At 32.8% G+C, this 17,130-nt stretch overlaps 1 protein-coding gene across 7 annotated transcripts in view; it reads left to right on the plus strand.

The window, feature by feature from the left end:
• The window catches only part of LOC132713953 (sickle tail protein-like), a 155,366-nt gene that overhangs the window by 58,665 nt on the left and 79,571 nt on the right, over positions 1-17,130 (plus strand). For 6 of the 7 annotated variants that reach the window (XM_060696669.1, XM_060696673.1, XM_060696668.1 and 3 more), the window contains one exon: positions 1,942-2,134. In XM_060696669.1, the coding sequence (XP_060552652.1) occupies positions 1,942-2,134 (193 nt within the window). Of the gene's footprint in view, positions 1-1,941; positions 2,135-10,410; positions 10,565-17,130 lie in introns of those variants that run through there. The other variant, XM_060696675.1, reaches the window with a different exon arrangement.

A 17,130-nucleotide genomic window follows, 5' to 3' on the forward strand; every position in this document is an offset into this window, starting at 1 on the left:
TTAAAACTGAAAACAGTTTCCAGAACATAACATAAGTTCCATTTGGCCTGCAGTGTTCAAACTTCATAGGATGATTGTCTATATTGGGTAAAACACCCCTATTGATTTTGGGATCACAAGGTCAAAGGTCAAGGTCACTATTACCTTAAAACTGAAAACAGTTTCCGGAGCATAACTTAAGTTCCATTTGGCCAACAATATTCAAACTTCATAGGAGGATTGCTATTTGAAGGAGGTAATACTTTATTTAATTCTCATGTCTCACAAATGCTTCATTCTTACTAAAAAAAAAAGAAAGACACTTCCGGGCATATAATGCTCCACTGCTCCACCTAGCAGTGCTCTTGTTTGAAAGGAAGTGCCGTTTTATTAAAACTTTAATTGATTAAAAGTTTCACACTATCTGTATTACATGTATTAATGTATACAATACATTTTGTTTTTTATGAGCCCAACTGACAAATTTGGGCATAATTCTTTTCATTAAGAAATTGTTTAAGAGCTATGGGACACAGTTCTAACAGTATAGTCTCAAAATTTAAATTACCATTTTTCATCAATGAATCAGTCACCATCAATGTTTGAATAATATGTTTAGAAAAGATCAACTGATGGTTATGTGCAATACAAGACGCTTATTTAATATACAAGGTTTTGACCTCAATGATGTTACAAAATTTACAATGTGCCCCAGGTAGACCATAGTGACCATTTTGTTGTGTGTGTAGTCTTTGAAATAATGATTATTTTTTGCTAATCTTTTGAAAGAACGAGCTGCACATATTCCCATTTATTTTGATTCTATAGTTTGTTTTATATAGCAGTGATAGCCAAAGTCTAGTTTTGGATCATTCCTTGAAGAAAGATTGGGGTGTATAATTTTTAGCATTAGATTTTGATAGAAATAGAATGGTTGTTTAAAATATTGGTTTGCTTTGCATGTGCATATCTAAAGTTCTGGCTATGTCCCAAGCGCAAAATGAATGCTTTTGTGAACAAAGTAATTACATCTAGTGTTACATTCTATTTTGAATATTTGTCTGAAACATAAAATATCAATAAATAAGGGCATTAGAGTAGTAATATAGGTACTGAATGTTAATACGTTGTCTACTTTGGGATAGTTTTTTTGTTGTTGAAAACTTTACAAGTGCCTTACATATTATAGAAGTGTTGTTTCAAGCTAGATGATACAACATGTATATTACACAATTATACTCAAATGATTTGTGAATTATATTTTTTACAAAATCAGTATGAGCTATTGTCATGACCCCTTTGTTGGCATTGCTGTTGGATATCCATTTTAGTCCATCATACTTTTTAACTTGACAAAGTTGTTCAGTATTGTAATAAAAAACACTTTGAAAAGACTAAACCTTGAATTTATCACATATTCTGTGCAGTTTTTCTGGCTTTCAAAAGCCAGTATATTGTCATGGCTAAATAAAGTGCTTTTCATGTTTAGCATGATTCTGATACATATTATTAAACTCTGCCCTGCTTATGGGGTGAATATTTTACTGTTGTAGTAATAATTTAGAATTACTCCATTAAAGGTTTTTACTCAGATTACTCCAGATTCCACTCTTGTTTCTTTATAATATCATTTTAAACTGTTAATATTCAAAGTTGTTGAGCAATTCTAGTCTGCCAACTTTTGTTGTTACATTCTTTCACTGTTGTTGATTTTCCAATTTTAAATAAATTAAAAATTTACATGTCAGTAAATAATTCAGCTCCTGGGAAATCGCGACTCCTGTTGGAATGATGAATTTATTTCCCAGCAAATTTTATGTATTTTTACCATGGTGATGCAGATCCATACAGTAAATATAACTGTGTATACCCTGAAGAATTGTTAACTTAGACACAACAGAAGATATTTTTTATCAAACTGAACACTGTCTTTATGTACAGTAGATTAAATATTTGTTTTAGGTCTCGAGAGAGGTCACAGGAGACTGATCCACGAGACAGAGATGAAAGAAGCGATCATGATCGGGCCGCCACACGAGAGCCTGTGTATGGAGTTATTCAGACGCAGCCAAGGTCAACAAGAGGTAAACGTCCAGTACCGAGACGGCACACAGTAGGAGGGGCTGCAATAAGAACAAGACACATCCAGGAACAGGTAAAATCTGTTGTGGATTTTTGGACATTGAAATTGACTATTGTCTGCCAAACTTCAGCAATCCATGTTATATTGTGTATGTTGGAACTGTGCCAAGAGAAATAGTGTTTTTGAGCAGTGTGATGTTTATTCCATTGACTTTTAGTGAGATCTTTTCAGGTTATTCTGTGAACTTATGAGTATGCAAATTAGAGTCTGGCAAGCAAAGAAGGATTAAGATGAGAGTCTGTGCTGTTAAATCTTAGTTGAAGCTGCCCTAGTCGAACTGACCTCATTTGTTGTGATAGATCAAGAAATGCTTGTTATAATTTAAACATCACTAGTATCAGATATTGTTGTGTCACCTGTTGCTTTTGACATTATTAATGTGCCATACATTCCCGATGTCCTACATTGGCTGTTGTTCTCATATTTCTAGACAATGATGTGAAGCATTATATTATTAGACAATTGTTATGTCTCACATTGCAATTATTAGATATTGCTCTATCACACACTGTAATGCTATGAATCATCACTATATCAAACATTGTATTTATAGACATTGGTGTGTAACACATTACAATTATTAGATATTGCTCTATCACACACTGTTGCTAATAATCATCACTATATCAAACATTGTATTTATAGACATTGGTGTGTAACACATTGTCATTATTAAACACTGCTCTGTCACATGTTGCCATTATTCAACATTTCTCTAGCACGTGATAATATTTTAGACACTGCTCTGGCACATTTTGCCATTATTCAACATTTCTCTAGCACATGATAATATTTTAGACACAGCAGTGCTCTGGCACATTTTGCCATTATTCAACATTTCTCTAGCACGTGATACTATTTTAGACACTGCTCTGGCACATTTTGCCATTATTCAACATTTCTCTAGCATGTGATACTATTTTAGACACTGCTCTGGCACATTTTGCCATTATTCAACATTTCTCTAGCATGTGATACTATTTTAGACACTGCTCTGGCACATTTTGCCATTATTCAACATTTCTCTAGCACGTGATACTATTTTAGACACTGCTCTGGCACATTTTGCCATTATTCAACATTTCTCTAGCATGTGATACTATTTTGGGACACTGCTCTGGCACATTTTGCCATTATTCAACATTTCTCTAGCATGTGATACTATTTTGGGACACTGCTCTGGCACATTTTGCCATTATTCAACATTTCTCTAGCATGTGATACTATTTTAGACACTGCTCTGGCACATTTTGCCATTATTCCACATTTCTCTAGCATGTGATACTATTTTAGACACTGCTCTGGCACATTTTGCCATTATTCAACATTTCTCTAGCATGTGATACTATTTTAGACACTGCTCTGGTCCATTTTGCCATTATTCCACATTTCTCTAGCATGTGATACTATTTTCAGACACTGCTCTGGCACATTTTGCCATTATTCCACATAATAATATTTTTAGACACACAACATAACTGTCAAGCCTATCAAGCTAAGAGGTCAAAGAAGCCAAAAGTTAGAGTAGGGTAAGAGGAGTTTTGTTGAAGTATTCTGAACAGGATATGATTCCAGGAATACTTGAAATCATGTGAAATTTCAGAATTTGATTCAATGACTGACCTTTGTATATGAACGTTTCCTGTATTAGGAACTCATGAACATATTTTGGTTTATAAGTCACATTGAGGGATTTATCCTGCATGTTGTCAATATAGAAGAGTTTATTAATGATATAAATAAGGAATGTATTCAAAGGTTTGTGAAAATATCTCCATAGAAAAACTGATGTATTTTGTATTAAAAGGCCTGTAAATTCTGCACACTGCAAAATGTGCATTTGTCTCGAGTTTAAAGCTGGCATGTTGTGTTGAAATATTTCCAGTTTTCTGATAACATTTACAGACAGTTTCTATATTCTGGAAGGTCCATTACCTATGTATGGTTTTATAATTACTATGTTCTGAATTTGTTATCATCCAAGAATACCCCTGGTGAATCTAATGAGCTAGAAATCTGTAGAGATACTTCAAACCACTTGTTACAGAATAAACAGTAAAATCTCTTGGTTTTCCCTGGTAGATAACACATTGTCCAAGTCTGTATTTTATAAATCTTTTGAAAGTGAAAATATTTTTATAACATATTTTGTTCAAAGTCAATGTTATTATTTATATATGTGTTGTTTACACTGTCTGACACTAGTGTTATATTTTGCAATGGTACATAGTAGGAAATTTTATTTCCAGGAAACTACTATTGATGTATATCATGAATTATTGACTTACACACACTGGAGGTTAATAGATTGCTGATTGGGGTCAAGCTATTTTCTGGATGCTGAATTATTTCAATAGTATGTCCTCTTTGTAATTATTGAGTTATTTTAACCCTTACCACACTAAATATCTTAAATTGATTTGTCCATCTTACATTCTGTGAACATTGCAGACCATGGTCATACTGTATAGATACGTCACTGAATCTGGGCAGTATTATCTTGGTTTGTACTGGTTTCATGTCTCTGCAGTAGGATTTTAGTCTGTACTGGTTTCATGTATGTGCAGTATGATCTTAGTCTGTACTGGTTTCATGTCTGTGCAGTATGATCTTAGTCTGTACTGGTTTGGTGTCTGTGCAGAGTGATCTTATTCTGCACTAGTTTCATGTCTGTGCAGTGGTATCTTGGTCTGCACTGGTTTCATGTCTATACAGCATAATCTTGGTCTGTACTGATTTTGTGTCTGTGCAGTGTGATCTTGGTCTGAACTGGTTTCATGTCTGTGCAGTATGATCTTGGTCTGTACTGGTTTCATGTCTGTGCAGTATGATCTTGATCTGTCCTGGTTTCATGTCTGTGCAAAGTGATCTTGGTATGCACTGGTTTCATATCTGTGTAGTATGATCTTGGTATGCACTGGTTTCATGTCTGTGCAGAGTGATCTTGGTATGAACTGGTTTCATGTCTGTGCAGTATAATCTTGGTTGGCACTGGTTTCATGTCTGTGCAGAGTGATCTTGATATGAACTGGTTTCATGTCTGTGCAGTATGATCTTGATCTGTCCTTGTTTCATGTCTGTGCAGAGTGATCTTGGTATGCACTGGTTTCATGTTTGTGCAGTATAATCTTGGTCTGTACTGATTTTGTGTCTGTGCAGAGTGATCTTGGTCTGAACTGGTTTCACGTCTGTGCAGTATGATCTTGATTTGTACTGGTTTCACGTCTGTGCAGTATGATCTTGATCTGTCCTTGTTTCATGTCTGTGCAGAGTGATCTTGGTCTGCACTGGTTTCATGTCTGTGCAGTATAATCTTGGTCTGTACTGGTTGTGTGTCTGTGCAGTGTGATCTTGGTCTGTACTGGTTTCACGTCTGTGCAGTATGATCTTGATCTGTACTGGTTTCACGTCTGTGCAGTATGATCTTGATCTGTACTGGTTTCATGTCTGTGCAGTATAATCTTGGTCTGTACTGATTTTGTGTCTGTGCAGAGTGATCTTGGTCTGAACTGGTTTCATGTCTGTGCAGTACAATCTTGGTTGGCACTGGTTTCATGTCTGTGCAGTATGATCTTGGTATGCACTGGTTTCATGTCTGTGCAGTATAATCTTGGTTGGCACTGGTTTCATGTCTGTGCAGTATAATCTTGGTCTGTACTGGTTTCATGTCTGTGCAGTGTGATCTTGGTATGCACTGGTTTCATGTCTGTGCAGTATAATCTTGGTTGGCACTGGTTTCATGTCTGTGCAGTATGATCTTGGTTGGCACTGGTTTCATGTCTGTGCAGTATAATCTTGGTTGGCACTGGTTTCATGTCTGTGCAGTATGATCTTGGTTGGCACTGGTTTCATGTCTGTGCAGTATAATCTTGGTCTGTACTGGTTTCATGGGTACAATAAGTTACCATCAGCATGTTAAAGGTTAATACATATATAAAACCATTCTGTGTAGTGATAATTATAAAGTAATAAATGCAGGAATAACTTTAAAAGACACTATTTGTCTTGAAACTTGAAGCTTTTAAAATGTTTTTGATAACAGTAGCATTTTTATATATATTAATTAACAAAGTTATCATAAGCTTAAAATTTGCAATTCATACTATATTTGATAAAATATATGTAAAAGCCTTACCAAAATTATGATGATTGCCGCCTTGTTGTTGTGAAAAAACTTTAATGTAGCTCATTATTCCAAAATTTTAAAAGAATTATCAGCACAGCACTTGGAATTACTTGCTTATCATGACAATGCACATTTGTAAGACAAGGGGCATTATACTGAAAACTTATGCCAATTTTTAACTTAAAATATTTACATAAATTGGTTATTGATAGTTGTTACCCTTAACAGAGGAGCATGATTAACACTGCATGCATCTATAGTCATTTTAAAAGAAAAGGAATCATGACAGAAACAGATTTTTAGCTCGACTTTTCTATGAAAAGGGGAGCTATCCTACTCGCCCCGGCGTCGGCGTCGGCGTTGGCGTCACACCTTGGTTAAGTTTTTCGTACCACCCCACTTTATTTCAGAAGTATTACAAGTATGGCTTTGAAACTTACCATACTTGTTCACCATCATAACCTCCATCTACAGACAAGAGTACATAACTCTGTCAAGGTTTTTGACAGAATTATGGCCCTTTTTTGACTTAGAAAGTGTATTGAGCTTGGTTAAGTTTTTTGTACCACCTCACTTTATTTCAAAACCATTGGAGGTATTGCTTTGAAACTGACCATACTTGTTTACCATCATGACCTTCATCAACAGACAAGAGGACATAACTCTGTCAAGGTTTTTTGACAGAATTATGCCCCTTTTTGACTTAGAAAATACATTGAATATGGTAAAATCCACTTATTGCCTTAACCCTTTGAGATATTGCTTTGAAACTTTTAATGCTATTTCACATCATTACCCCCATCTGTACGCAAGAGAAGGTAACTCTGTCAAGGATTTGTTTTAAAAATTAAGGCCTTTTATCGACTTAGAATCTTGGTTAAGTTTTTAGTACCAGTCCACTTTTTGACTGAACTGTTTGAGATATTAATTTGAAAGTTGGAATACTTGTTTACAATCATGATTCCCAAACATGTCCAGGAGAAGGTAATTCTGTGAAAGATTTTATTTGAATTATGGCCCTTAACTGTCAATGTTTTGTATTATAGGCAAGCACAAAAAAACTTAAAAAATCTAAAAAAATTCATTCCTATCCACTTGTTCACTTTACCATAAATTATGTCATATAAACATTGCTGTAATATTCAAGGGTATCAAACAACTAGTTCACTTTAAAAATACAGAGATTCTTGTATTGCCTTTTACTGCAAAAACTTTTTTTATTGGCAAGCAATAAAAAAGTCGAGCGCGCTGTCTTACGGACAGCTCTTGTTTACCTTTATTATGTGACTTAGGATAGAAAATATTTTAATGAAATATTCAAATGATGATAATGAATCGAAAACACAATTTTACACTGCTTTCCAATTTTCTTGCATTTTTAAAAGCAAACTGATTTTGATATTTTACATCAACAGTGAGTTATTGTTTTTAGTTATTGAATATTTTAGCTAAGATTTTGATTGGTTTAGATGATTGATGTTGTATGCATAACAGTACACATGAAATCCCCTGATACTGTAAACCAGTCATTGTGTACACATGAAATCCCCTGATACTGTAAACCAGTCATTGTGTACACATGAAATCCCCTGATACTGTAAACCAGTCATTGTGTACACATGAAATCCCCTGATACTGTAAACCAGTCATTGTGTACACATGAAATCCCCTGATACTGTAAACCAGTCATTGTGAACACATGAAATCCCCTGATACTGTAAACCAATCATTATGAACAGGAGTTCACCAGTCAGGGGAAATATAGTAAAATGTCATTTTAGACATTTCTAAGACTTCAAAAACATTACTGTAGACTTGTCTATATAGAGATTGTGGGGTAGAGGATGATGAAAGCTTATGTTATGTTTGAAATATACAACATGACAGCAGAGTGAAATGAAGTTAGTCTAATGTGTATTAAGCGCCCGCACAAGGGAAACACCAAAAATGGTCGCTTAATGCAACGGTCTCTAAAGACAAAGCATGAGAAAAAGTCAAAATTTTCCCTTGTGGTGGTTAAGTTTTTTCACTTTCATTTATATAAATATTTAACAATTATAACTCTATGATTTTCTAAATAGATGCTATGACTTTCTGATATTTTTTGACATAACAGTTATGACCCATTTGGTGCATTCCAGAAGTTTTAAGCTCCTTGTCCTCATAAGTGTAGATGCTAATTCAACTCACAAATCACAATCTTCACCATTAACTCTTTGGCTAAATAGGTAACAAATTTAAATGCAGATTTTCTACAATCATTACATTTTAATTGTGTTAAACAAGCTCAAAATCCTCTGTATAAATCCAAATATTAATTGGAAGTAAATCAATTCATAAAATGTACTATATTTAAAGCAAAGCCATATCATTACCTCTTGAGTAATTATGAAGTTGTAGCATTTATTTTTAACAATACCATGTTCAAAACAAAGAAAATACAGTAGAACTTCTAAATGTCCAACTTCAATAAGTCAGTTTTATATAGAACATAAAACAATCAAACCATTATATGGTTGTACTTGAACCTTTGCTCAGAATCAACGAGGAACATTATATGATATATTTTAGAGATACTGAGAGATATGGACAAAAGATGGATTTTATTGTTCAGCTCAGTGCCATAGAAAGATTATATAGTGTAGTTTTGAACCAAAATTGAATTTGACTGTAATTTCCTCAGAGCTATTGAGATGGTATATGGTTAATATCTTTGAACTAGAAAGAGTTTAAGCTCTTGTTTAGAGCCATTGAGATGTTAACAATATGGTTAATATCTTTGAACCAGAAAGAGTTTAAGCTCTTATTTAGAGCCATTGAGATGTTATATGGTTAATATCTTTGAACCAGAAAGAGTTTAAGCTCTTGTTTAGAGCCATTGAGATGGTATATGGTTAATATCTTTGAACCAGAAAGAGTTTAAGCTCTTGTTTAGAGTCATTGAGATGGTATATGGTTAATATCTTTGAACCAGAAAGAGTTTAAGCTCTTGTTTAGAGCCATTGAGATGTTATATGGTTAATATCTTTGAACCAGAAAGAGTTTAAGCTCTTGTTTAGAGCCATTGAGTTGTTTATATGGTTAATATCTTTGAACCAGAAAGAGTTTAAGCTCTTGTTTAGAGCCATTGAGATAATATATGGTTAATATCTTTGAACCAAAAAGAGTTTAAGCTCTTGTTTAGAGCCATTGAGATGGTATATGGTTAATATCTTTGAACCAGAAAGAGTTTAAGCTCTTGTTTAGAGCCATTGAGATGTTATATGGTTAATATCTTTGAACCAGAAAGAGTTTAAGCTCTTGTTTAGAGCCATTGAGATGTTATATGGTTAATATCTTTGAACCAGAAAGAGTTTAAGCTCTTGTTTAGAGCCATTGAGATGGTATATGGTTAATATCTTTGAACCAGAAAGAGTTTAAGCTCTTGTTTAGAGCCATTGAGATGGTATATGGTTAATATCTTTTAACTGAGATAGATAATATATTTTTTCCAAGAGCCAAAGATTAGCAAGGTTTGGTTTGAAAATTGGTATTTTTTCCACATGAATTTTAGATTATTCTGCTAAAAATTGATTTTGAAGTTTTTGCTTAAAACTGTAATTTTCATTAAAGGCACATTATGCCTTAGTAATGAATATTGTTTTCCCTTTTTTAGACCACATAAGGAGCTTATCACCTGGCAAAACAGTACTAAATGTGAAATTATTTGCCATAAAAGAAGCAAAATGTAAACAAAGTAGTATTTTGACTTCCATACAAAATACTAACTCACTATAACTTTACTTATTGCCAAAAAGCAATAGATGCAAGAGATGTGAAGCTATAACAGGACACCAAAAAATAAATAGCATTCGAGAATTAAAAATAAAACAATTCTGGGCCTGTATTTTTAATGAATGCTTATTGTTGTGACAGAAAAAGGAAAGTAATTAAAATTGGTTTAAGTATTGATAAATCTTGATGCACTCATTGACCTTGTCATTTAAATTAATGGGATTCACAAGGAGTACAGGTAATGTAAACATGGTCTGTGAAGACAGGGGAATATGTTTATGTACAGATATCAATTAGAAATATGTTTGGTTGGTAGGGAAACAATAGAACAAGTGTGGAGTGATGGCAGGATGGAGGCATTTCCCTGCAAAAACTATAGAATGCTTAAATGTGCATTTTATTGTTGCTAAAGATAGAATATATACAAGTAAATCTGGATTTTATTGTTGCTTTTTGGCATGATAAAGTGCTGCAGTAAAAACCTCTTTTCATCTGATGATGGCATAGCATAAAATATGGATTATTGTTACAGAAAGTTTAGGGTGAGTTTTGGTTTGCATTTTTGTAACTTTCTGATTTTTTTTTTTTTTTTTTTTAAAAATGGAGACAGATAAAGTATTCATCACAGTTAAAACACATTGAACTAAGATTTCCCCCCAAAAAGGAGAAAACATAATTCTTATTGTCAAAGTAACAGATATCTTATTTCATTTTTAGCTTTTCTATATATTTGAAGAATAGAAGGACTATCTTACTTACATAGGCGTTGGAATCTACTGCATAACACTTTGGTTAAGTTTTGAATGCAACACCCTGAACTAATAATATTTGTTTGTAACTTCACACACTTATTTGAGAGCATAATTGGAGGTCACTATCCAAGGCCAATAACTCTAGCACAGATTTTGATAGAATGATTGCCCTTTTGACCTTAGAAAATTCTTGTAAAACTACTGAAGGTATTCACTTGAAACTTAATACATTACTCATAGGTCACTTTTTAAGGCCCATATTTAAAGTAATACATGTTGGTTGTTGGTTTGAAAAGTAACTATCCCAGGCCCATAACTCTGAAAAAGATTTTGACTAAACTTAGAAAACTCTTAATTCTATGTTTTCGTGAAACACGAGTCTTCATAACTATTGAAAGTATTCACATGAAACTTAATACATGTCTTTAAGAGGCACTGTCCAAGGCTCTAACATGGAATTTGACTAAATTATGATCCTTTGTCCATTGATGTTATTGGAACTCGACAAATGTGGGGTTTTTCATGCTAATCCTCTGGTACAAACAAACTTTTACTGTTATTATAGCTTTATGGTGCACTATTGGTCACAATAGATAAGTTAACCTGTTGCGCTTAGTTTTGAAGCTGTTACTGTAAAAGTTTGTTTGTACCCCTGGATTAGCTTGGAAAAACCCAAATATTCTTAATTCCGGAGTAAGTCTATTTGTTTGATTTGTTGCTGCCAGCTAAAAAAAGCATTAAAAAACAGATTGACCTGACATTGTATGGGTGGAATAGTCAAGTCAGCAAGATTCTACAAAGTTAGCTTAATCTTGCAAGAGTAAAGCAAGTTCTTGACTTGTGCTTGCTCAAGTTGTTTCCCTTGTATAAAGTTTTATTGTAGAGCTGGTATTTGTTGATATCTTATAAATTTGGAACTGTCCGCTTCCTAAATTGTGATAGACTACAAAAAATATATTTAGGTGATAATATATAGAAATGTGTATCTTTTTTAATGATATAAGTGTTTCGTTATGTATATTACTATAAAATGCCACTATTTTAGAGAGACTGCTTTAAACTTTTTAAGTGTACCAATAATCCTAACCTCCAGGGATTGGTAGTACCAGGGGTTTGTTTGTTTATAAAAGCCTGTACAAAATGGAACAAAAGCTGGCTGAATGGTCAATGTATGTAGATCAATGGTAATAATTATAGAAATCATGTTTTATTCAAACATTGACCCAGTTTTAGAAAGTCTTTCTGAATAGCATCATTTCCCAGGAGTGAAATTTGTCTCACATGGTGACAATAATACTGATCTTGTGAAACTATACCGTAGATTACTGTGTGATTTAAAATAGGAAATTGGATGATAATTCTGCACCAAGCATTGATTTTTGGATGTGGTCTCATTATAAATAGTCTTAGAAATTCTATTTATGAATAAGAGATTTGTTTTTATACGTTGGAGAGCAACATTTTGTAGCGATTGATTGGTTAAGTAGATGCTGTTTGTTTTTTGGCAATAAAATTGATGTAGAATAGGAAACAAATATTTGATTGTATGTTTCTAGGATGTATTACAAATTGATATTATAAAAACTTTAAAGTTGACATACAGTTATGTGCAAGGGGAACATAATTGATGTTCATTGTATGGTAAAAGTTGTACTAGACTGTGCATGGATTATCATAAACAAAGGATAGCATTGAGTACCAGGTTTGGTTACAACAGGTGAACCATTCTATTTCATGTTATTAGTTTAGAATGCTGTGTTGGGACAACCCTGACACCACCATAAAAGACTTACATAAGTTTCAAGCATATTTATTTATTCTGCATTGTGAAACACATTCTTGCATCTTATATTTACATGTATATAATTTATTCATCCTGGAACATCTTGTAAGAAATATTGTTGTGACTTGAGTACAGCTCAAACCTATGACATGTTGTTTTGCTTTGTTCCATTCCTGGAACCAAATGTACTAAGCCATATGTCTAGAGTTTCTCGCTCATGGAAACAACAGGTTGTTTGAACACATGCGGCACGCCATCCATGGATTACCAGTCCAGTGTTTTAACCACATGATCATTCTGCCACTTCAACCATTCCTGCTCTATATCTTGTGTAAGATTTGACCCATGGCTAAATTGTTAAGGTTGTTTACTTCTCCCATTTGTATTTTGATTTTTTTGTTTGAGAGAGTACCTGCAAAAATAGCTGTTGTTTCATCTAATGCACACTGTATGTAAACAGAAACAAAAATGTTTTATGTTGTTTCTTTTGTTGTTGCAAGATGATCTTTTAGATAGTTCCTTATGTCACAATATGATTTTATTGTTTTTTTCCACTTTTTCATTCTTCATAACTTTTGATTGATTTTTGTCAAGACTTACTTGTATGTTAGTTAATGTTATAAGTCCTTTACACTTTGAAATAATTACACTAGCAACTTGTGATGAGCTCTATGTTATCTTTTTTGTCCAATCAGTTGTTTCTCCAGCATTATGTCTTAATCATTTTTTGCCTGCAGTGAACAGTTTAAAAAACAAAAATATAAGTGAAATGACAAAAGGTTCTAACAGCACTCTGTTATAAATAATTTTATCTGGTCAGTAGTTACTTGTCCCAGTATTATGTTAAAGGTGCAAACCCAGGCAATTAATGACAGAGGTGATTTGAATATTACACAATGTATTTGACTGGACAGATAACTCTTGTATGATTAAAATATTTGACTTTTTAGTGTTGTCTCTCTTTGCTAAAATCTTTGCTTCAATTTGGGTCACACCATTTGACCTGAAAGAAAATAAGTTAATATAGAAGATAGTATTGATTGGCTGAAATGGTGTGATATCTGGACATTTTTTTCTACAGTCTAAATCCCAAAAGATCCACAATGTGGATTTAACATGCAAACTTCCTTTTAATATGGCACAGCCTGCTGTTGTAGATTTAACATTCAACCAAGCTCCAAGATGGACTATTGGACCATTGGACACAGGGTGGTCACAGCTTGACCATTGGGTCTTAATCAATACAATCTGGACACCAGTAAAATAATGATGTTATTATAAAAATTGGATGTTGGGTGTATGATTCTTTAACTCTAAATGCCAGCTGTCACAGGAAATGAACCTGAAACACCTTATACTACAGTCATGTTTACTGTCTTTAATCTTCTTTAATCTGTCATAGTTTCAGTCTCTATCTAGTGTTTTGTATAAAATGTCATCACAAAAAAAAACAAAAAAAAAAAACATACCACATTTAGTTTCCATATTGCAAATAAGTTGCCATACATAACTGAACCTTTTCTGCTAGTAAATCAATCAGAAAATGCTAAAAAATGAATTTGACAAAATCACTGTGTAAAGAGGTTATAATGAATAAAGGCAAAATAAAAACTTTGATTTACACCAGTCCTAGAAAAATTAAAACATGCATGAAAGTCTGACATTAATTACTGATTGAAAGTTATAAAATTCATATAGTCAATGAAAAATCTACAACAAACTCCCAACATTTACTTCCCCTGATCATGTGACGTAACCTTGAAAATAGTTGTTTGCTTTAGTTTGTTATCAAATTTTGTTCTTGTATGATAAGTAAATATACACATAAAACTTAATGAATGTTTTTAAATTTTCTAATTCTCAATATGTTTGCACAAAAAGAAGAATTTTTACAGATTATTAATTTCCAGCTGACACAGTGTCTGGAACAGCTATTATATTAAGCAAAAACAGTAACACTATATGAATACTGCTTTCTTGATGTGTTAGACTTTGTTTTGAGTGTCATGTTGTATAATACTGTACAACATATCATTCCGATGTTTGTAATTACTTTATATTACTGCATAACTATGCTAGTCTGTGTTTCTAAATATTGTATACTGCACATCTAGTTATTTTATTTTATTTTTTTTTGGTTGGCGGTTCAATTTAATTTAGGATTAATATTTGATTTAAGATACATTTTGATAAAAGTCTTTTAATGATTTTTTAATGAATTGGCATATATATAAAGATACAAGACAATTTAGTAGAAAAACATATGGTGATGTGTGAAGTTTTACTTTATATAAATATTTAAACTCAATATGAATGCAATGCCATGTGAAAATTTGATTAAACTTGTTTATTTAAATTACACAGATGTTAAGACTCAGGTCTGAATTAATAATATTGTCACAGAATAAAAGAAACTTAATTTTGTTAAAAAAATAATTTCAAAAGGAATATAAAGTATTTTAGTGACTATATTTCAAAAATTTGTAATGATGTTAAACATGGTAAAAATAAAGAGAAAGTTAAAATTGATATAAATCATACATGTAAACTTTTTTTGATAATCAAGTGGGAGATTTTTCTTCAAAAAGAGGGAGATTTTAGAATTTGCAATAAACAAAGAAGAAAGTTCTGACAATAAAAAGAGGGAGCTTTCTTTAATTTGTGAAAATACCCCTTATTTTAAGAAAAACCTTTGAAAAATATGGCTGCAGAAAGTGGGAGTCTCCCGCTAAAAGTGGGAGCGTTCACATGTATGATAAATTACAGTATTTTTTTCAACTGCTTTGATGTCAAGAGCATTGTGAAAGTGTGCTTGTTTTGTTGGCAACAGAATTTCTTCTTCAAAATACCAGGTTTAATAAAATTTGTCCGTACAAAATCATATCATCGCTTTTATTTTTCATGATAAAAATGTTTATACATCAATGTAAAATAGGTGGGAAAATGTCTAAAGCAATGGTAAAAATATGAGAAAAAGGTTTATGCCATGATGTCATTTATGATGTCAATTCCTGTTTTATTACTTAACATAATTGTCAATAAGACCCCCCAAAAAATCCTATGTAATAAAATGATGTATTATCAAAATTATTGAATGTGTTTTTCTTTAACCAAACATGTTATATACTTTATGTTGATAGTCTGTAAATGTATCTGCATGTATATGACAATTATCTTTGTCTTATCGTCCAATCCTTGAACTGGAATCAATGGGGCTGGGGAGGGGGGGGGGGGGCTACAGTTTTCTTTGAACTCTTTGAATGAACTTCATAACTTTGCGATCAAACATTTATATTTAAAGTGAATAATTTAGCCGTTCAGGGTTATTTTATCAAAGTAAGAATAAAGGGGAATTAAATCTTGATGACAGTTACAGTTATGACAATAGTAAGATATTGAGAACAATAAGTTATCTTTCCACAATAGTGATAAAAGTTATTAATGAAAGGTGATAACTCACACTTGGTAACACATGTTTATTGCAGCTTGCTGTAGTAAAATCAGCTAGCCAGGAAATTAAAGTGAGCTCATGGCTTTAGCTTCTTTCATCTGGTTTCATTTGTAATTTGTTTCCCATTTTATATGACTCATATTTACTGTAACCTAGTGGGGACTACAGTTTCTGGGCTGATAAGGTGAGACTATTGTTGCATGTACAAATTGATCATGCAAATTATACCAATGCCTAATGTACCCCTGAAAATTACCGAGTCTTCAGTCTTGGATATAGCACATCAGTGACAGAATATTCACAATAAGGTTTATATTATACATAGATGGTTACTTTATTGACTAATCTGCATTGAATACATAGACAAATGAATGTGCAGGTTTCAAGGAGTATCCATCACTAATGAATTAATTGTTCACAATACCTAGTGTGTGGACTACTGTCAGTGAATGAAATTATTTTTTTCCTCCACCAGTTAAATAAGTATTGATTCAGTAAAACTATGTGGCAGTTACAAGAAGTTCACAAGTAGATGAGAGAGAAGAAAATCGGTCATATGTGAGTGGTTATAAGGAGGTCAATAAAAAGTGATGATAAGATAAGAGATTGAAATCTGTTGTTTATAACATTGAAGAAATTCCAATATTGAATTTATATGTCAGTGTGCTTTAATTGATCATAGGGGGCACATATTGTTTCTGTCTGTCTCTCTGTCTGTTTTCAACAACCAACTGACTTTATTTTGATATATTAAAATAAATAAAGCCCTAAAAATTCTTACATACATGATGCGAAGCACTGTAAAATGGAAAAAAAAGCAAGTGTTATTAAATAAATACAGTCGAAATAAAATTGAATTTTTCGAATTTTTTTCCGTGATTCTTGGCCCAACTTTAGTGAAAAGGGTTGCAACCCTTATAATTTTTAGCTCGACTATTCGATAAGAATAAGTAGAGCTATTGCAGTCACCCGAGCGTCGGCGTCGGCGTAACCACTTATGTTAAAGTTTTTGTAATAGTTCAAATATTTTCAAAGTCCATAGACATATGGCTTTGAAACTTTGCACACTTGTTCACCATCATGACCCCAACCTGTAGACAGGAGGAGGTAACTCTATCAAGC

Source organism: Ruditapes philippinarum, unplaced genomic scaffold, assembly GCF_026571515.1.
Source record: "Ruditapes philippinarum isolate M1 unplaced genomic scaffold, ASM2657151v2 ctg186_1_1_1_1, whole genome shotgun sequence".
Taxonomy (NCBI): Eukaryota; Metazoa; Mollusca; class Bivalvia; order Venerida; family Veneridae; genus Ruditapes; species Ruditapes philippinarum.